We start from the raw sequence: 22,317 nt of genomic DNA, 5'->3' as shown, positions 1-22,317 counted from the left end.
TCCCTTTCGCCGGGTGGGGGATGCTGTAAAGCCCGCCCACGGCAGCAGGACTGTGCCGGGCCGTGCCATCCTTCCGCACCCCAGGGACCAGCTGCTCAGGATCCCCGCGGTGTCCGGAGCCGCCCTGCCCCTCCTCTTCCCGCTCCCGCCTCGCGGCTGCATCCCCTCGCTGGGCGCTCAGGGCTGCCCGGCCCCGGCCAGCGCCGCTGCCGCCGCCTAGCCCACCCCGACCCGGCCCGGCCCAGCCCAGCCCAGCCTAGCCTAGCCCAGTTTAGCCCGGCCCGGCCCGGCCCAGCCCCTCCCCTGTCTGCAGCGGGTGGCGGCGGCGAAGGGCGGCGGCGCCGTCACGTGAGGCCCTGCCTGGCGCTCGGCTCCCCGCGCAGCCCCGCCGCCGCTAGCCCGGCCCGAGCCCCGCCGCCGCCTCGCCTCGCCTCGGCTCGCCTCAGCTCAATTCGGCTCCTCCGGCGCTCCCATGCCCAGCAGCGAAGCGGTGCCGCTGGGGCTGGGCGCCTGCCGCAGGTCGGGGGCGCTGGGCGGGATGCTGTCGCTGGTGGCGCGGCTGCTGGAGTGGCTGCGCTCGCTGTTCTGGAAGGAGGAGATGGAACTCACGCTGGTGGGGCTGCAGTACTCGGGCAAGACCACGCTGCTCACCGTGCTGGCGGTACGCGCCCCCGGCCCGGGGCAGGGCGGTGCGGAGCGGAGCCACCGGCGGGGCAGGGCCGCGGGGGTGCGGCGGGCGCGGCCGCCCGGCGGGGCTGGAGGGGCCGCCCGCCCGCCCGGGGCCGCCGCCCCGCGGCCTTTCACCGGCAACAAGTGCGGGCTTTGCTGCTGCGGTGATGGAGCCGCCTGCCATGGTCCCGCGGCGATGCGGTGGGATGTGGTGGGATGCGGAGGGAGGGAGGGAGGAAGGGGCCGGGCGGGAGAGAGCATGAGGCAGCTTTTGCATTGTTGCAGCCTCGAGAATTTCACAGCAGGAGGCTCAAGGTGTGTGTGAAAGTGTTCTCAGGGAGAGGAGGAAGATGCCTTCTGGGTCTGGCTGCAAATCTGTGCCCATCTTGGAGCAGATTGGTGGGCATGGGCTCTTGCCGTGGTTCAGCTTGGCTTTCATGTTGAGCGTATCCCAGAATAATACACTGTGCATCCCTCAAAGCCGCGAGCTGTCCGTCACTGAATTCTCTCCTCCCAGCAGTCAGCAATACTAATGCCTTCCACAAATCCTCCAGAGCTCTTCCCCAGCATTCAATCTGATTCCAGCATTCTGTTGCCCCTCTGGTGATGGTCTTGCAGCCTCTCTAATGCTGGCACCTACCATGACATTTTCTCTTTCGGCGCCATGCTGAAATATATTTCTCATCTTTGTTTGCTGTGCCCTCCAAACTGCATTTGGGTCCATCCCAAAGATTTGCTTTCAATCAGAGGATGGAAATAAATATATATATGTATATATGTTATATTTGCTTACTACTAATCATGAAGCATTTCTGCAAGTTGGCATCTCTTGTGAGGTGTATCGCAGCTTCAGCTACTATGAGATGAAAATTTCTAGATGTTTTTCAATCCTTATTGTGAAAAGCTAAAAACTAGACTGGGAGGTGTATGGGTTAAAGTCAGAGATTGAGGCAATGAAAACCTGAGTGTATGATATTTCGTACTTGCTTTTGTATATGATTAAGGAATAAGGGAAAAATAAGAGAGTATGCATTAATGTGAATGAAGAAGTGGAGAGATAGCAGGAGAAAAAGAAATGGCAAGTGTCCAGTGAAAGTGTGTTTTGGGTGACATCAGCAATCAATGGATTACACCTGTAGCTGGTATTTTAGTTGGTTTGTCAGGCACTCAGGTAATCTTGCTGAGATAGGCCTCAGTGCGTTTTATTCCCATTGGAAGTGTTCATTTCCCAAGGGAGGGCCTTGCTGAGGAATGGGAAAAAGGCATGACAAATTACATTGCTTCTTGGGTTGTTTTCGTGAACACAGTGGCTCAGAGACCTCAGCAGTGTGTGGTGCCAGACTTTGTGTGTGTAACTGTTTGTCCGCTCCCTTGCACTGTTCCACCAGTGGAATGGCACTGTAGGTGTTTGGGATGCTATCTTCAACACCAGAGCGCTCCTGTTACTGCCCGTCTGATTTTCCCTGCAATTGTTATTTCTTAAGTGTATTCTACAAGGAGTACACTTAAGAAATAGCATGTTTTGTGACTTAGGGAGGGTCACAAATTGCAGGTTTTATGGATTTTGGATCTTCCAGTCTGGAGATGACGTGCCATGATAATCACCTAAGAAAAGTTGTTGGAAATTTTTGAAAAAAAATTAGGATCAGTCTAACTAATATTATACACAATAACTATACATTTATTAACAATAAAATAATATTCATATTAGAATATTAATAATAGTTTTCTTTTGAATACCATTGATATGTGAAGGGCAAACAGATTGGGAACTCTATGTATGTTTCTGAATACATATCTAGAGTGTGCCAATGAAAATAGCTTTTGCAAAATAGTGGCTACTTAAAATGCAAGCTGCAGTGGATCAAGAAAAAACATTGGAAATTACAATTTTTTTCACTTCGCAAGAGCACTCAGAGATCCTATCATGCTAAGACTGAATATATACCCTTTGAGACAGTCTCTGCTCTTCAGAGTTTGAGCCATATTTAGTCCTTAGTTACCAATGGAAACCTTGGATAAAGTCACTGCCTTATACTGTGGATGTGCATTGATATAAGAGAGTCTGGTCCATCATTGTTGATATGGTAGGTGGTGATGACACTGTTCATTATCAGTTCAATATCCAGAAACTTTTAGAGGACATTACAAACTTTGTAGCATCAGTTATTTTTCATTTGTGTCGGGAGGTAATCTGTTTTTTATTGAAATATGACAATAAATTTTTTTTTGCACTTCTTAAATATTCACAAAAATAGCCAATTTTAGGTCATGTAACCTTCCTTAGCAAGCACATTAGTACAGACTTTTTACTTTATGGTGGTCAGGTCATTACAACTCAGTAAACAGCTCTTGGACTAACATGAGCAAACAATTGAACCTATTTCTTTCTTCACTGTGTGGGAAAATAAAAAACTGTAGACATAATACTTTCTTTGTAGCTGATTCCATTCAACCAGAATGGGGAATTTTTAGAGGAAAAGACTGACAACCAATGAAGAGGATGCTAACTCTTTATGTTCTATCCCCAATACTAGAGGAGTTGTGGTGGTTTGGGTTTTTTATTTATTTTTTGTCTTCCAGTTTAGCATATTGCATGTGATGCATAATTTGCTGACAAAAGTAGAATTCTGACTTTCTACAGCCTCTTGAGTCAACTGTCTGGTTTTCCAGGCATTCTTGTCCTTGAGTAATAATGCTACATTTTCAATGTTTATGTGTTCATTTGTGTTTATACATCAGTCCTCCACAAATATAGGTACTACATATTTTTAAAAAGTCATATAAGTATAGAATCATTAAGATTGGAAAAGAACTCAAACATCATCAAGTCCAACATTTGACCAAACACCACCCTGTCAACTAAGCCATAGCACAAAGTGCCACATCCAGTCCATTCTTGAACTCTTCCAGGGATGGTGACTCCACCATTTTCCTGGGCAGACCAGTACCTGATACACAAGAGGCTTTACTGGTTGTGTTTGTCATACTACATCCAGATAAAAACTTCTGTCAGTGCTGGCTATGTATATCTGTATGAAACTGCAGGGGCTTTTGTTTTCACTTTTTTTTTTTCCTACTGGTGTTGACAAGTTAGTGGAGCAGGGAAGAAAAAGACAAAAGATGGTGGAGATGTATAGTACAGAATTTAGCAAGAAGATTCCCATAAGTAAGGTTGAACAAACAACTAAAGGAAGTTGCTTCTTTCCTGAAGGATCTAATTCCAAAATCCTGTGAGTTAATCATGTAACTGTCAAAAGTTATACAGCTTTTAAAGCCCCAGATTAAAAATTGTTAACCTTTAATTGTAAATGCAAACTGGAAGCAGAGGGTATTCTCACTCTGCCACAAAAACAGGAAAGAGAAAAGCTTCAGAAATTGTACAGATCCCAGGAATAGCTCTGGAGGGGTAGTCTGAGAGACACATTGCTGTTCCCATGCACCTTCAAGCCCTGATCCTCCATTTCTCAGATGAGAGGGAACTGACTGCATCCTGCCTTGTCCATATACCCATATTTTCTTCCAAAAAAACCCCTCAAAACAACTAACAACCCAGGGCACAAGGGTTGATGGGTAAATATGGGCAGATAGATGTGGAAGGGCAGTGGCAGGCCCAGAAGGTGCTGCTTTCCTTGCTGGATGATTGGAAAACCAGGATTGCTGTGTCTGTTGCAGAGCATACCTGGGACTCTGTATGGACATAAGTAACAAACTGCCTGTGTTACTGTGTGGTGTCCAGGAGACACAATAGCTTGCTGAGGATTCATTTTGAAAAGGAGGAATGAGTGATGAGTTTCCTACTCAGATCTGAGTTCTGTCTTAATCCTCAAAAGGTATCTTCTGTAGTGTGTGGAAGTCTGTAAGATTCCCGTTGGTTTGATGAAAAGTGTCTCTGTTCTGAAAATATTTCTCTCAACTGGGGAGGAGGCACCATTTTTGTGCTAGGGGTTTCTGTTTGGGGTTTGTGTTTGGGGTTTACACTGAGTTGGCACCTTGTACTTTATTATTGGCATTCTCTTAGCTCTGCAGCAGGATTCCTCTGCTGTCACCTACGCAGAAGGAACAAGTCTGCACATATTACTCACTGTTTTTAGATTTGGAGTTAAACTACTGGTAACAGTAGTGAGAAACTACAGGAGAAGTCATGGTGTAGCCAGTTTTATAATATTTTATCGTATTGGGGGTAGGACTAGGTGACCTTTGAAGGTTTCTTTCAACTCAAATCATCCTGCAATTCTATATTTTGGCTGTGCTGCTGAAGGATCAGATAAAGAATTATCTGAAGTCTCGTGGTTTCTGGGGTGATCTTCGTTGCTGAAGAGAATAAAAGATCATTTAAAGGGACTGAAATGAACAGTATTCCATGATGTGACAATGCAGTAATTGAAGTGCTGGCCACTGCTCTTGCTGAAAATGAATGTGATAATTTTCAGTATTGTAAAGTAACATTTTTTAGATTGCAAATGAGAACCTTTCTAGTATGTATCTGTTTTATAATAAATATAATTTTGGTTTTATGTTCTAGTCGGGGCAGTTCACGGAAGATATGATTCCTACAGTGGGCTTCAATATGAGAAAAATAACAAAAGGCAATGTTACCATAAAGGTAGGTGTGCATGTTTGAATTGATACAGAGTGAATAAAAAATAGTTTCAACTGGAATTTGAAAGACAGGAAATTTCTCTTAAGATTATAGGGTCCCTTATCTGTTTTTCTAGCTCCAGACTAACTTTTTTTTTTAAACCAATAGTAATATATTTCTCTGTTATATTAATCTATTTGATTTCATTGTATTCCATGCCAGGCAGAAGCTTTGTTGCACTTTTTTGGTTTAGGAAGGTCATAAAATGTGGAGATACTGAGGTAGCTGAGTTGACTCCTGGGGGTGTATCTATCCTCTCTCTTCCCCTTCCCCGCTCCTCCTAACTGTAAGTGAGATCTGGAGCGACTTGACTCCTAACTTGGGTATTTCAGTGGAGAGTGCGGTTTAGCTCACACGGTAGCTATGCTGAAATAGAACATCTAGCTTAAATCACTTATCAGAGAACAATCTCTGACAGCTGTAGAGACTCACAGGCATCAAAATAGAGATAAATCACTCTGGTAGCACTAACACACTGTCTGTTTTTTGATTATGAAGGGAGCCTGGTTGATTAGTCTTGATGAAATTCACAACTTCTAAAGTTATATCAAGGAAATCTGGATTTTTGTCTTTACCTTGACTTTTTTCTCCTTTTCCATAATATGTAAGTTCTTTTCTCCCTCAGTTCTGTAGTTACTCTTCCTCTGGTCTGGTGTGACTCCTAAACCACTGATCAAATTCCAGAGGTGCCACAGTCAATAAAAAAGTTACTGCATTCAGCCATACTTTATAAATAATTCTCAGGAATAGGAATTTCCTTTGTTTTTTTTTTCTTTTGCACAAAAGCAATGAGGCCATGATTGATAGAAAACATAGGTGTAGTTGGAGGGGTGTACCAATGCTGCTGCAGAATTTTCAGATGTAGAAGAAAACAGAAAAGTTGTTGATGGTTCATTAAACTAGGCAAAAATCTTTTACTTGTAAGCAGTTGTCAAGATAAAGTATTTTTTGAGCCAGGATAGTTCAAGAAGGAACTGTCTAATAGTTTATACCAGGGTTGTCTGAGCAAATGATGTCTGAGCAAGATTAAGTTGTGTAGAGAGGGTGTGGGTGAGTTTCTGTGGAACTGTGCCTTGCTTTACTCTTTGTTCTCAAAAGTAATTTTATATATAGTTGCTATAATAGAATTTTTAAGAATAAGGAGATAATGCTAACATAATTAATATGTTTATTAGTTTCAAAAACCATACTTAATTTGGAAGCCAGTCTGCATAGGAAGATATCTTGACTCATTCTCGCAGTCTCTCTGCTACAACAGCATTCAGTGCAAGGAAGAGGTGTAGGGGAATATGACTCTTAGGCATAGATGCTTATTTCCTTAAGAGTCTGTCAGGATAAACTACTTGTATGTCACTATTCCTGTAACTAGGTTAAAAACTTACAGGTTATTGCTAGATAAGGTTTCCAAAATTACTTTACTTAGAGAAAAATGACATAATCTTTTGATAAGTTGATGACTCAAGAATGATGAAGCAGTGCCTTTTGCTAGAATCCTTTTATGAACTATTTGCAGTCCAGTAACAAGAATTCACAGTAAAATTTTCTTTAGCCTTTTTATCCCAACAAAACAGGTAATCCTTCTCATAGAAATATTATGATATTCAACTTTCAGCTATTAAAATTAATGGATAAAGTGTTATTTTACTAAACCCCTGAAGTTCTTTAAGCATGAAAGGGATGATGTTTATGCTAAGCAAAGACCTGACATTGTGTCTGACCTTTTTCGAAGGTTTCAGGGGACACTGCAAAACAGAATCAATTAAACTTACTATAAAGTTCAGGCTGAGAAATCAGCTGGGTCAAAAAGTCATCAAGTGAAAAATTGGCATTCTAGAAGTATTAGGATTGATCACTTTTGGAAAAGTAATTTGCAAACCCAGCAATTAGGTGATACTAACCCTTTACTGTTTTTTGCTCTATTTTGGGGTAGGCCACTAAGAAGGAAGTACTATGCTAGTTCAGTGTCACTGGTTGGTTTCTTTTCTTCAGTTCCATCTGCCGATTCCATACAATTCCAGAAAGAGCTGAAACCCATGGTCTTCTTTCCTTTCTTCTGATCTGGCAGTCATTTCCAAAAGCCAGTTGATTTATTCTAATTTTTAGTCTCTAATCTTAATATCTACAAGTATGGTCACTGGCATGCATATGTGTATGAGTATTTATCTGAACCACACTAAAAGAAAAGCGCTGATTATTTACTCAAGCCAAAGCATTTCATAGGAAGATGCCAGTTTCAGATGTTCTTGAACTGAAGCTAAACCTGTTTAGAAATGTAAGGCTGCCAGCCCAACCATGAATTGTCAAATTTTTACTTATCAACATGTTGAATAACCTGTCACCTGTTATTTCCAAGAAGAGATGGCAATAAAGGAAGGATTTTACCACACAGTGTTTGAAATCCAAGCAGGGAGCTTTATATTTTTAGGTTGTGGTTGAGGTATTGAAGTACAGGATGATTTCTAGCATCAAAGTATTTTATGTACTACAATGTAGGGATCTGCTAGAACTATGCTATTGAAGTTCATTACAAAACTGATAGCTATCATTTTTTTTCCCCTGACAAAAATATCTGACTGAATTGCTTTGAGATTTTAATTCCAAACAAGTTTTGCTGTTTGGTGAGTGATTTGATTTTGATGGTTTTTCTGGATCTGCTTGGTAGTAGCAGTCCTTTTGCTTAGGTGAGATTAGCTGTTCAATAAGCTAGACAGAAATTAATAAAATTTACTTTAACCAGCCAAGTTTTAAGAACCTCAGAAGACTTCAATTGTGAACTACTGTTTAAAGTGATTGGGAACCTCCAGCTAAGCAACCTTTGGTTATTGCAGTGATGGTCTTAGAACAGTCTCAGTTAAAAGGAAATAGAGCACCACAGATGTGTGTATGCGCAGATAATTCCACAGATTCATTTCCCTTGCTCTTGCGTTTGTTTTTCTTAAAGTAGCATGGCCAGGCACTTCCTGGCCATTGTGGTCTGGAGGGAGTGGAGAGCAGGTGGTCAGGGGAGTGGAGCTGGCGGGGTGGGCTGTGGTCACCCCGGCTGTCACCACTAGATGCCGGTGTCCCTCCACCACACCCTGCACAGCCTGGCTGCGGGAGAGCACGGCTGAGCTTCCTGCTGCTGGCACTTTGCTCTGATGTGGCAGAGAGGCAGGAGAAGGATACTGCCTCTGTGCATTCCTCTGCCAGCTTCCTTTGTTGCAGCACTCCTGCTCTGGACAGTGGTGTTTTCAGGTCTCTACACATCCTCATAGAAGCAGAATCCTCCTGCTGTGTAATGCTTCCTCCTACTCTTCAGATTATCTTCCCTGTCATATTGTAATTTTTAATGTCATGCAGTAATACAAGCTTATGTGTGTACTCTGAGTGTAGCTCCAGCCGTGTTTCAGCACATACTCTGAAGAACCTGTGCTGTGTCTGGCCTGATTTCAAGTCAAAGCTGTTATTTCTGTAAAAAAAGAATTTTTGCTGAATGTCCCAGTGTTTAATGTTAGTTGTCTGTAAGGAAGAGCTGTACTGGTGGTTTGAAAGGGCCGTGATCCACAGCAGGAAGCCCAGTTACCAGTGCTAAATCCCAGGGATTGTTTTGTGTGTTCATTAGTGAACTGGGTGGTGGGACAGGGTGCACCTTCAACAAGTTTGCTGGTAGTACAAAACTGGGAAGAGTGGCTGGTGCAGCAGAGGGTTCCAGAAGGACCTTGACAGGCTAGAGAAATGGACTAGTTGGACCTTAGGAAGTTAAGGAAGTACAAGGACTTTGCTTTTGTGTCCTGCTTAAAATCCACCTATTGATCCTTCTAGCATTGTATTTTGTGTCTCTGATAAAATGGCAAATAGCCTCTGATCACTTTGAAATACTCCCTCCCATTAAAATGCCTCAGTGCTTGTTGTCAAGAGTTGAAGATACTTCGTGAACATTTTCTGTTGCAATTCTATTTCCAGTTCTTCAGTGGAAATATTATGATTAAATTATTAACACTGAAATGTGCATATAGCTTTTTTATTTGATGTGATTAAAAAGCCTAAATGGTGTGTTTAAAAGTTGGACTTTATCACCAGTGAGGAGGGAGAACAGAGTTCTTTAAAGAGCCAAGACTGATTTCAAAGAACATACTGTTCTGAGAAATATTGCCTGCAGAAAATGTAACCACGTTGCACTTTTTTTTTTTTTTGACTCTTAAGGGCAACTATGAAGGCATTTCCAATATATAGGATAATAATTAATAAGTGTTCTAAAGTAGTAAGATATTCTAACTTCCATGTTAAGTTACATGGCTGGTAGGTACTACAGGTCAGGCTGTGTAGATTTGTATATACAGGGCAATTTATTAAAAAATTTAAGGTTATTAGGTTTTTTATTATTCTGTTTATTAGGAAAAAAAAAAAAGATATTTTTGGTTGAAGATTCCAGTCTAGAATAGGTGAGTGTTTAGGATTTGTCCCTCATAAGCTTAGCCAGGTGGTAAGTAACCCAGCCTGAGCCAGTTGTCTGAACTTGCTGGGGAGCAGTGGGTGCTTTGCAAGAATGCTTCACCAGGTAGCTAAGGTGGGTGAAACAAACAGAAAAATTTCCTGCTCTTGGTGCCCTCTGAGCACTTGAGTAGCCAAAGAGAAATTTTGGTCACCTGGATTAGGTGACCAAATTAAATTCTAGGTGATTGAAAATGTCCCATGCTTTCCAGTTGCTCCCTTTTACACACTGAGTTGGCTATGAGTGCAATGACTGCTGTGTGAGCTCATAGGTCATATCTTAGGCTTCTCTGTGTACATTGTGGTGGTGGATGTTACTGGTGCTGCCTTATTCTGTCCAAATACCCCTCTCTGCTTAACAAATTCCTCACCTGTTTGTTTAGGTTAGGTTTAATGGGTGATACTTTCTGCATACTTTCAAGAGGAAAGATACATTTCCAAGTTCAAATATTTGTAGTGTTGGATTCATCTTGCAGGTTGAGATGTCTGCATGTAAACAGCTATATGTCTGCAGTGAGGCTTAAACTCTTTTAATAATAGTCAGAGGAGCTGTAGTCAGTGCTGTCAAGCCTAGAGCATAATTCTTTCATCCTAAACAAGATGTTATATCTGATCAACTGAAAGTCTGTCTAGACTTTGCTGACTACTGTGAGATTGTAGGTACTGAACCCACACACTGACATCAAGATGGACATTTGTCACTGTAATCTCTGTCCACAAGAAATCTCGTACCCAGCATATCTGAAAAAAGCTATGTAACATGACATCTAGAAAATGCTTTTCCTGCAACTTTCTCATGACCATCAAGCCTTCCCACAATATGAGCTAATTTGAAGAAGCAGAGCTAGAGTGTTAATGAACCTTCCTGTAACTGAAAGCTTTCAAAAATCTTTGAACCTATTCATGTGCATTTTTGCTCAACTGTCATGATAGAGCTCTGTGCAAAAGAAAAGGATCTGCTCCTTAAACACAGCTAATAGCTACGGTCCTAAGATGGCGCCTTAGATCCTCCTGAAAAATTGGAAAGAGATAAATCCAAAGTTTCCTCTTTTAGAAGAATTCGATATATCTCAGGTAAGTACATGGTAAACAGTGGTTCCATCCTGGTGATTTAGTTTACAGATTAAAACATTGCACTAATTAACAACAGTGTAGACCTGCAAGCACAATAAGGATTGCTACACTACAGAAGTAGATAGGAATGAATAAAACAGATCAAAATGCAGTACCAACAAGATATGTGCCTTTGGGATTAAGCCTGAGCATCAAATCCTTGAGATTTTAATCTCCTGTGAGGCAGTGGTACTGTGTATCAAAGAAACTTTCTCTCAGTTTGGTCATTCTGTAATCTTTTGCTGATTCTTAAAATCACACTTTTATCAATCAAGGTAAAATTACTCTTTAAATATTATGAAACTTTTATTCCTGAGGGGCCAGTAAAAGCCATGGAAGGATTTGAAGACCAGTCTCTTTTAAAAAACAACCAGACAAAATAAACTTCTTTTTATAGCTAGCTGTATGTTCAATTGTTAAGGTTTAGTCTCCTGCCTATCCCCATTCATACCCAGAACATACTTTTTACCTGTGTATTAAATACTAGGATGCAAAAATAGTTGATATACAAAATATGCAAGGCTCATGCAAGAAAACTTCTTTAACAATAAGACCTCTCTCCTTTCCTTCCTAGGTACTTCTTGTACTCTCACAGTTCTGTCTGTTCAGTCATGTACTATGAAAATGGTTTGGTGCAGCAATTTGTGTTTAGAATTAAGTAGTTAACTCTTTCATTGGCTATTCAATATAATAAAGAGTATTAGAAAGTTACTATTAAAACCATTTTGATTTCAAAGGGAAAGAGATAAGGAACTTTTTTAATTTAATGCATTTTTTTTTCCTATATCACATAATTATTGCTATGTTGATGTAAATGTGGTCCTAAAGCTCTGTTAAAAACACCTAGTCTCTATTGTGTCCTTCATGTTGTACTTTAATGAATAGCTGTAAGCCTGATTAGGGAAACTGACTGGAAATGACTTATCTTTCCATTGTTTCAAGGTGACTTTTTCTCCTAATGAGAGTAATCTTGTTCTGCAGTGCAATTTAATACTGCAAGATACAGTATATCATCAAGCAAGGACAAACCCAGGATTTTTTATCTTGTATTATTTATTTTGTGATTAGTCCGTGCTACATCATCTTGTAGATTTTCATGGCTATCAGCATTCCAAAAATCTAATCTGACTACTAACCTGCCCTATCATCTTTCCCCTTTTTTTTTCCCCTCTGGTCTACCAAGAAAATGATGTAGTTTCTTTTTCAAGACACGCAGATGTGCACCAGATGGCTTTGGATAGTTTCAAGGTCTTGATGAGTTATTGGAGTAATTAGTGTTGGTGTAAGTTTTGTCACCTAACCATAATGCTGAATACTCATTACGTTCAAGCTTTTAAAGTATAAAGGTTTATTTTACTAAGGCCTTTGATACAGTGCTTCAAATGTCAGTACAGATATTAACTGATACCCACTTCGTGGTCAGAAGCTCTTTCATGTGTAAAATTGTTTGATCTTATTCAGGGGATCAGAAAGCACTCTACATTTAGGTGATACAATAATTTTATGTTGGAAGGACTGTTAAGATATCAATCAGGGAATGATTTTTAATGGTGAATTGGGAAATACTTATTTCTGAAATATGAATATAAGATATTGAAAATGGCATAGAAATTGATACATAAAAATTATTTACAGGCTGTGAAATTAAAAAATAGTGGACATTATTTGAAAAAGGGTCTGTGAAGCCCATGGGTCTGTGAAGCCTTGCTCTTTTGTGAAGAGCTTTGTTACCACAGAAGGCTTAATTTGGATTTATAGTGTAAAAGTGAGGACAACTCTTAAAAAAATTTGTTTCTGTATATATTACTTCCAAATTTAGTTTCTTCTGTAATATATATGCCTCCTAGATTTGGTTTACAGTATATATTGTTTTGATAGCTAAATCTGCTTAAAATAAAAAATAATTACTTCTCTTTGTCCTTGGCAGAGGAACAAATCCATTCCTTTTATTCAGTGTTCATCACTGTCTTAACCTGTGTGTCACTTGTAACACAACTGTCTTTGGGTATAGCTGTAACAGATACATTATCCTGTAGCCCTGACCTGCATGATGTATATATGTTACCTGGTACGTTGATCTGAGAAACAGTTTTGAAACAACACACTGTCATCCACCAAAAATACCAATTTTTTTTTTTGCAAGTAAAGCAGACTACATAACTCCTGTACAGAAAAATAGTGTGTTAATGTTTTAACAAATTTAGGAATTCCATGGGGTTGCTGGGCACTAATAGCATGTGTAAGTATTTATAGGATTTGAGCTTTTGTAACATAAGCAGAATTTGTAGCTTCCTTGCTTCAAGAAACGGTGCTTAATCACTTCAGGCCTACCTATATTACTGTTTTCTTTCTGGTTTTGATTAATTAATCCATGTGTCTTTTAAAGCACATTTGTTCAACCAGTGGGAGGACTGTGGAGGTATTGGAGCTCCTTGGAGTGGGGAGTATCATCCCTCATGTGGATTCAGTCTGCTCTCTGACCAGCTCTTTGTTTATTTACTATCTGTCTTTACTCTGTTGAAAATCTGATACCTTCTTAACTCAGGTCTCCCTAGCCACATTAAATATTAACCTGCATAACTGTTTCATACAATGATGATACTCTTTTTTGTTTTGAGACTGTGCATTTGCAGTAATTCACTTCAGTATCTGAATAAGACTTTTCTTTCAGAAATGGGAAAGGGTAACGTTCTCCAAAGGAACGTTTGGAGCTTTTAGTGTCCTGGGCCTGACACACTCTGTGAATATGCATGTCCCCCTCCACTAGCTAGAAGGGAACAAGAAGCCCTTTTAATAAAATTGTGGAATTGGCAATACAACCAGCATGCTGCATGTAAGAGTTAATTTATTCTGTTGGATTAGGGCTATGTAGTTAAAAAGTATTTTGAGGCTGGAGTGTTCGTACCTTTTCAGGTGTGGGACATTGGAGGACAGCCAAGGTTTCGAAGCATGTGGGAGCGTTATTGCAGAGGAGTCAATGCAGTTGTGTAAGTTTTCTTTTGTATGTCCATAGCAAAAGTACTTTGTAATATATATTACTATATAATTAGGTATTACATTACACATAAAGAAAATAGATTTTTTTTCTGTCCACCTCCATCACATAAGAAGACCCAATACAATAAAAGTAGTGTGTTTTCCACTTGCAGCAACCCAGACAAGTTAGTAATTGCATATTCCAGGCCATTTTCCCACCACAGGCTGTATTTCACAGCCTAAATCTGTTATCTTCCTACATCAGTAAATGCAGGGCTTATACAACTTTGGATTTTTCTAATGCTCTTATCAATATCAACATGTTTGTCACATTTCAGATGTTTTAATGCAAATTTCTGCAGGTAATAACTATTCTTTGTTGCAGTTACATGGTGGATGCAGCAGACTTAGAAAAAGTAGAAGCTTCAAAGAATGAGCTTCATAGTTTGATAGATAAACCACAATTGCATGGAATTCCAGTAAGTATTTTCATTATTATTCCTACCTGAATGTTGACAGTGTGGCCTAAATCCTCCTGAGTTGGTTTCTCTGGTCTTTTAAAAATACTAGGTTATATATGATGCAGCCTTGATACATTGAGCACTCTTAGAAAAATGACTGTTTTTTTGCATAGTACTTAGCAACTTAGGAGCACTGCTTTGTATTTGTACATTTTCTTGTCTAAAGGTCAGAATAGATTTTGAAAAATTGTGTTTTCACATGTGGCATTATCAGACAGTAATTACTTCCAGTTAGTCCCTTGTTGGCTGGGTTTCAGCCAGTGACCCAGGTACGTTTCTGGCAGTTATCTTATGGCATGTGAGATCAGTATTTCTGCAGGTTGGCAGACAGTAACATCAACTAGTGTAGTCTGCCTCCAGAGATTGTGTAGGAGCTTTTTTATTTGTCCTGACTTTTGCTTGACTTAGTATTTCAAACTAAATTGTGTGGAAAAAATGCAAATATGCATCTGTTCTCCAGTTGGAAGTGTCAAAGAATAGTGTATGCAGCTGAAATTCTAGTGAGGAATTACGAAGGTGGAGACTAATGTTGTTTATTTAAATATAATCTGCCAATTTAGGCATCCATCAGGTTGTCATTGGTCTTTATGTTGACATCACCAAACAAGAGTTCATACCTTGATTAAAAGAAAGAAAACAGTCCTACATACAAATGAGGAAGAAGTTACTCACAACTTGATGGCTCTTCCTTGGCTCCTTTTTTGTAAGCAGTAATTTGGACACGTGGCCACTACAAGTAATCAAAGTTACCTGAGGGTTAGTGGGCAGTGTAAGGACTTAAAGAATGCACTTGAAGTGTGTCAAAACACGTTCAAAGCCACAGAAGGAACTTCCCATAAGATAAGCCACCACAGCAGGAACTTGAGATAAGCACAGATGCCACAGCAGGCAGGAACTAATTCCAGCCTAATGGAGCTGAAGGTTTAGTTAGCTGAAGGTTTAGTTAGTTATCCTGGTAAACTGTGGGAAAGGAAGTGTTTGTACACATGCCATCAGTTATGGGAATGACATCTACACCCCATGGATACCTGGGTCTGTATAAAAATGGTACCTCCAGCATGCAGTCTCCCTCTCTCTCTCCCTCCTTTCCTCCCACTATTCTTAAAGGAGAGTTTTTCAAGTGATTCACCATCTTTTTTATAAGGTTTGCTCTCTTTGTTGTGATTTTATATGTTAATGATCTATTGAACAAGTCCTACAGAAATTGGCAGTTATGCTGTTCATGGGGAGTGAGATTGCCTGTCCTTTGCACTCTCTTTGCATGCTCTTTTGCTTCTCACTTTTCCTTACTGAAATGATTGGTCTCTTATATCTTCAGTAGTATTTAATTAAGTTCCTTGCCACTTATATGTTATAATATCACATTCCAAATGCCCAGGCTGACCCACACAGTAATTTCCAAGATGCAGTGATGTATTTTTTACTTACTTTTCTTTCATATGTAGTAATTAGTATTGAACTTACTTCAATTTATTGTGCTCAGGATTTGGCATTATAGATTTTAGAGCAACTTTATTAATCTGGACTCTAAATTACTGCAAGTAATGAATTCGATGTGTTCCAGATTCATGGGATATAATGGGACAGTCTTAGAATTGTAGCACATCTGGAAAATAATAATGCAATCATAACTAGAGAAACCTTCCATTGCTTACTTTATTTAGAATGTGCTCAACCCATTTATCTGACCTTCATTTATACTTGAAGCCTTTAATAGGAACTCTGAAGTTCCAGCATCTATTCTGTAAATTTTCTGCATTTCTTGGACTTAATTCCTAATGGCTGCCTTTTTAGATTTCTGCCATGGATGCTCAAATTGGACAGAGGGGTGGCAGGTGCTTAGGTGATAGTTGGTTCAGAGACTGAGCTGTTCAGTGCATCAGTGTTAAGAAACAAGTGAGCATGAAAATGTAGAGAGAATTTTGTCTGGGTCTTTAGGACTAGCCTCTGCTGCTGGGGCCCTACTTTTGATTAACATCAGTCTGGTCCTCTGAATTGAATATCCTTTGGTGGCTTGGGTGTACCTGATGCATGCTCTCTTCCACATTTCTTTGCATTTAATCTGATACCATCCTGTAATGCCACCCAGAATGGAGGGATTCACTTCCAGAGGAGACTTTCGATACTAACACACCCTGAAATAATTTAATCCAGTTTTCAGAGGGTATACATCCAGCATCTGGTCCTGACTAGGAGCAGGATTTCCATGATGTTCCCACAGTCATTGGTCATTTTGAATATGTCCTCTGTTACATTCTAAATAGCTGTAAGATCCAGAATAATGTCAACAAAAAGTTACAGACAAAAATAAGCTTTCATTCCTCCTGGATTTAATATGCATATGAATTATGTCTTTCAGGTGTTAGTTCTTGGAAATAAACGAGACCTCCCAGGTGCACTGGATGAGAAGCAGTTGATTGAGAAATTGTAAGTAACTGGCTTTTGTAAAAAGCTGAGACACTGTGAAGTTTGATATATAAGTCAAAATTATTGGCAGTCTATGACAATAACTGGCTATAAAAGATGCTATTTTGCATTCTCAGATATTCCACTTTGAGCTGTGCTGGTGCCTGATGTGGTGATCTAGGCTGATAACTGACCACAGTAGATTTGAGTCTTTCTTGATTGTTGTTTGGTTGTGTGAAGTTATTTCAGATAATCCTGTTTTCCCATCACTGAGGAAAGAACTGCTATGGATAGTGAAAGGGTCATTTTGACTTCTCGGAGTATGATGCAGAGTCAGTTTAATGCTTGAATGGTATTAGAACAGAACCATATCAATCTACTCTTGGTACATTTAGGAAAGTCAGGTATTTTTGCCATATAGCCAAAGCATAACTTAGGGATTACTGAAACTAAAAAATTGATGCATAGTAAATGTAATTGAAAAGAAAATAAACAATTTTGTAAAAATGACCAGTATAGCACTAATTTTGTAGAATAGGATTCACAAGTCACATAATTTTAATTAGTAGAAAGTGAAGTAAAGTTTTGCTGTAGTAAGGGTGGTCCAAAGACTGGGCTACTAAACTGGGGCTCATAGAATGGCTGAGGTTGGAATGAACCTTGGGGTCATCTACCTGCTCATGGAGAGACTTTTGCCACTTGGAGCTGATTGCTCTGGACCATGTCCAGACAGCTCTTGAACATCTCCAAGAATGGAGTCTTTGCAGCCTCTCTGGTCAGCCTTTGCTAGTGCTTGGTCACTCTCAGAGGTAAAAAGTGTTTCTGTGTGTTCAGAGAGAGCTTCCTGTGTTTCAATTCATGGCCATTGCCTCTTGTCCCATGACTGGGCTCCATCTTCTTTACAGTCTCCCTTCAGATTTTTGTACACATTAATAAGAAGTTCCCTAAGCCTTTTCTTTTCTAGGCTAAACAGTCCCAGCTCTTCAGCCTTTCTTAGTATATGTGAGTTGCTCATTATTTTAGTTGTCCTTTATTGGACCCTATCCATAGATTCATATCCCTCTTGTACTGATGGTCCACAGCTGGTCAGGTACAGCCTTACTGGTGCTGAAGTCCAGGGAGGTCCCTGTTTAGTTCTCTTCTTTACTACTCTTGTATGGTCTTCAGACTTCTCAGTGCCTTCACTTCCCACCTGCTTCAGCAAAATTTTTTGTGCATGTCATTGTCACTTGTCTGAGGATAAATAAATGAAAAAAATAACACAGTGTTCAGAAGCTCTGAGGGGGCTTGGAAAGAAACTTCTTTCAACCAGAAAGAAGTTGATTAAGAGTCAGTTTATTCCTAAATGTAGAGGCATCCTTTCAGTAGGAGTCAGATGTGATATATTAAGTATGATATAGTAAACATCCTGAAGATAAATAGTGGGATCATTTGAGCACTCATATTTTATTATGATTTACTGGAGAAAAAAACCTCTGAATTCTAAGTGAAACGAGTAAAAGGTGAATGATAAGACATGAGTAATACTTGATTGCGACCACAAAACATTATTTTTAGCTTATGGATTTCTGTGGTTTTATTTCTTGCTATTACACTGACCTAATTAGAAATTCAAATTTTTGTGAAATTACTTTATAACCTTTTAATCTTATAGTTTGAGAAATGTGTGGTTTTCTGTGTGCAGTGGCATATTTTAACATCTGAGAATAGAATTGAACCCACTGAGTAAAAAGCAGAAAACATATGATTTAATGGAAATTTCTGTTCTCAGTGTTTATGGGGTTATAACAGTACTTATCATTCTTGTTTCTGTAGAAACCTTTCAGCTATTCAAGACAGAGAAATCTGTTGCTATTCTATTTCCTGTAAAGAGAAGGATAACATAGGTAAGCTTCTTCTAGTGTCATCAGTTTATGGTTTGTACTTTGGATCAGATCAGGTTTGAACATCTACCTCCACTATATTATTGAAGATCTCAATAGATCTCAGTTTATTGAAAGATACTTTGCAAATATTGTATGCCACTGCATTTGTTTCAACATAGAATTATGTTTAATTAAGAAAAAAACTTGTAGAAATCTTTAGTTACTTGAGAAGTTAATTTGACAGGGACCATGGAAAAGTGTATTTAAAGCCTGGAGTACTTGAATGCTTTACAAGAAACCTGTGTTACTTTTGAAGAAACAGTAGCTGTGTATGAAGGCCTTCCAGTTATTAGGTTATCCTAAAAAACTGTTGGTGGTTTACTCCACACATGGTTTTATTCAGTAAGCAGGTTTTATGAGCATGTGGCTGTTCCTTGAACCGAGGGATGGGTGCTTTTTCCAAGTGGAAATGCAATGAGCGTATCCTGTAGTCAGTGAAGATCTATCCCCATGAACTTGTCTTCCATCTGCCTTTGCTTTTTGCCTTTTCCTCTCTCTCCTATCTTCCTCTTTCCTGTCCCTTTCCTCTGTCGTTTTCTCCCATTCTCTTCCCTCCACAGGGCAGGAGGAAGGGATGAAGCTAGCAGCAGCAGCAATTGTCTGGGGGAATGCTACCTCTGTGCCACCCTTCTCTGCATGCTGGTGGAACAGGTGGTGCTGGATGAGATGGGATCTAGCCTGGCTAGATATTTATAGTTGCTAAGTGAGGAAGCCAGACTTGATAGAAGAGCTGGGCAGCTTTGTAGGGCTCAGCTGAGTGAGGAACTGTGGGAGTGGGAATAGGAAGAAAGACACTTTCTTTCAGCTGCAGGAGAAATTTCCATCCTACACAGAGAGAACCAGGTAGTGGAGATAGTGAGGAGACTGTACTGGGGCCCCTGGACTTCAGTAAGCTGGGGGAGAATTCAGCTGTGTGCAGAGATGTGTTAGGCAGTGAGGGCTTCTCCTGCAAGTGGTGTAGATGACTTGGGAATGTTAGTTAGAAGGAGACCAGACGCATGTTTGCTGCAGCTTGGGGTCCAGCTGTTATCTCTGAGTGAGGGAGATGCACAGAAGGTGCTGCTACACTGGGGAAGATTAGACTTCAGGAGATAAGGACTGTAGAAGACAACACAGGATAATCTCAGTAGCTGAAGGGCAGTGAATGTGATCGAGGTTTTTGAAATGCTGTGCTTGATCCTCATCAAATTGGCAGGGCTGCAGTGGAGATTCTTAAAAGTGGGATTATGACTGGAAACTAGTAAAAACAGCTTAATTTCTGAAAGACTAACAGAGAAAATAGATTTTGATCCCAGTCTATTTATCTGGATGCCCTGGAGGAGAAAAGCATGCAACAAAAAGCATGCTAAAATTTGCATGAAAGAATGATCATTAATGCAGAACAGTATAGATCCCTTACTTGTGGAAGTTCTGGGAGTAGTGATGAAAAAGACTCAAATCCTAACTGAGACTTGGTCAGGTATCTTCCAGTGTAATACTGTGCCTAGAAAGACTCACCAGGTTCTTGAATATTTGCCAAAAACAAAATAAAGAAGGGAGCACACTGTGTGTACCATTTCGGACTGTGGGCATTGTAGGAGCACCATGTGCTAATTATTTGAGGAAGACATTGAAAAAAAGGTTGGGTGAGAGGCTAGGGAGACCAAAGGGCTGGAAAGTACCATTTATAAAGCAAGACTGTTATGCTAGCTTATTAAAGTGATGGAACTACTAGTCTGCTAAGGAGACACCTGGCAGCTGTCATCTTCCTCTGTGTTTTTGGCTGATGTCAGTGCAGTTGAATGAGATGATAGTTGGTTTTCAGTGTGAACGGCAGCCTAGCTAACTGGTCTCATCAGGAGATGTAGGTGTAAGGCTGCCAGTTACTGTGTCCTGAGAGCCTGTGGAAGATAATTATATAGTTATTAGCTTTGATATAAGTGCTAATATCGAAGTGGGTTGATTTTTTTCTGTAGTCTCAGAGCCTAATCTGGTCTGCAAGGATATTCATGGAGAGCTGTCTTGAACTTAAGACAAATATGGCAACAAATTTCAATTTGAGGGCTAGAGCTGCTGCTGCTCCCTGACATCCTTCCTGCCTTCCTGACAGATGTTACTGCCTTGAGGCAAAAAAATCTAATCTGCTCATAATTCAGTTTGTGAACTGCTGCAGTTTTCAGCTCAATGCCTTGGATTGCATCAGGAGGGGTGCCAATTTCAGCTATCAAGTTTTAGTCCAATGTTGCATGTCTTTCAGAGACCTTGGACTCCTACAACCTACCTAAATAGCTTCTTAATATATTGTCAGATGTTTGCCCTTCTCATTTCTTCTGTTTGTGTATTTGCCTTTGTTCTCACTCAGCATTTCATTCTAGTCTGGATTTTACAGTTTGTTTTACGGTAAACTTAAATCTTTGCTTTTTCAACAGTTCCTTATCTATCTTACAGAACTTGATGTCAGTCATTGTATTTCAAAAATACAAAATGCACATGATTTAAAAACATACAAAAATAACTAGAAAAGGGCCACCTGGAGGTTGACGTTCTGAACTTCAGTTACGTGTGAATGAGAACCTGTGGGTTTCTGGGTTTTGTTTGGTTGGGGTTTTTGTATTTGTATCAACCTATTGGTGTTTTGTTGTGCTTCTACAGTCTGCAAACAAGCTGTTGAGTTTTTCATTTTGTTTCATCTGTCCTGGCAGACATAACATTACAATGGCTTATTCAGCACTCCAAATCAAGAAACTGTTGAAGAAACTTCTGCTGAAGATAACTCTTCCCTAATCACTTTGACTCCTATCAGCTATACACACTGAAAAGATAAGGAATGCAGCTGTCTACTACCAGGACTCACTGTGCTCATATTTGTTAATGGAAGTAAATCTGACTTGTAACTTGTCTGTCTGTTTTGATTTTTTTTTTTTTTTTTTGAATCCAGATATTTGTCTGCCTAGGTGAAATTCCTGAACGCCTTAATACAAGACTGGAAGAAATCAATAATTTTTTGAGCTGAAATGTTTTGAGTTTGTGCATGCAAATTGTCAAATACATAGTACTTTTTTTCTAATTTGAAACTGAATAAATTGTGCAGTGGAAACAAATGACTGGTTTTTTTGGATGTAGGATAGAATTATTCACACAGAATTTCTTCCCTCTGAACACATGTAGTTAAGTACGTTCAATCAATTAAATCAATTAGTCAATTAAAACTATAATTAAGAGCTTCTTATTTGAACAAAATGCTGATATTCAGAACACTTTCACTACTCTGGAGAAAAGTTATTTACAAAGTTATATATCTGTAGTTAATTAGTTCTTCCAGTCACTAATGTGAATTATTCATACGAATATTCTTTTGGAATTGAAAAATAAAGTATTCTAGACAATCTTGTCCTTCTTTATTGGGAAAGAGTCTGGAATTGTAGTGGGTATTTTTCTTTCTTAAACAGAGAGTGAAATAGAGAGCTGGTAAGATCATGTGCATCTTCTCTGATATTATTAACCCCAAAATTAATGGATTTCCTAAGTATTGTTACTGTAAATGAAAGGGTGTTTGTGGACTACTCTGTCCATTCCTGAATCTTTAGAATTTTCAAGTATACAACATAAAACAGCT

General features: G+C 39.7%; 1 protein-coding gene across 1 annotated transcript; it reads left to right on the top strand.

The window, feature by feature from the left end:
• Nucleotides 1–472: 472 nt before the first annotated feature.
• LOC311153829 (ADP-ribosylation factor-like protein 8B) lies at nt 473–21,896 on the top strand (the record flags this gene model as incomplete). Its single annotated transcript, XM_084205886.1, has 7 exons — nt 473–661; nt 5,195–5,275; nt 13,808–13,881; nt 14,256–14,349; nt 16,751–16,818; nt 18,613–18,683; nt 21,404–21,896. 7 exons carry the CDS (start codon nt 473–475, stop codon nt 21,451–21,453), a joined length of 627 nt encoding a protein of 208 aa, XP_084062012.1. The 3' UTR covers nt 21,454–21,896.
• Nucleotides 21,897–22,317: the final 421 nt, after the last annotated feature.

Source organism: Fringilla coelebs, assembly GCF_963513975.1.
Source record: "Fringilla coelebs genome assembly, chromosome: 5".
Classification (NCBI taxonomy): domain Eukaryota; kingdom Metazoa; phylum Chordata; class Aves; order Passeriformes; family Fringillidae; genus Fringilla; species Fringilla coelebs.
Note: the sequence above shows the minus strand (reverse complement) of the source record. Positions and strands in the feature narration are given on the sequence as shown.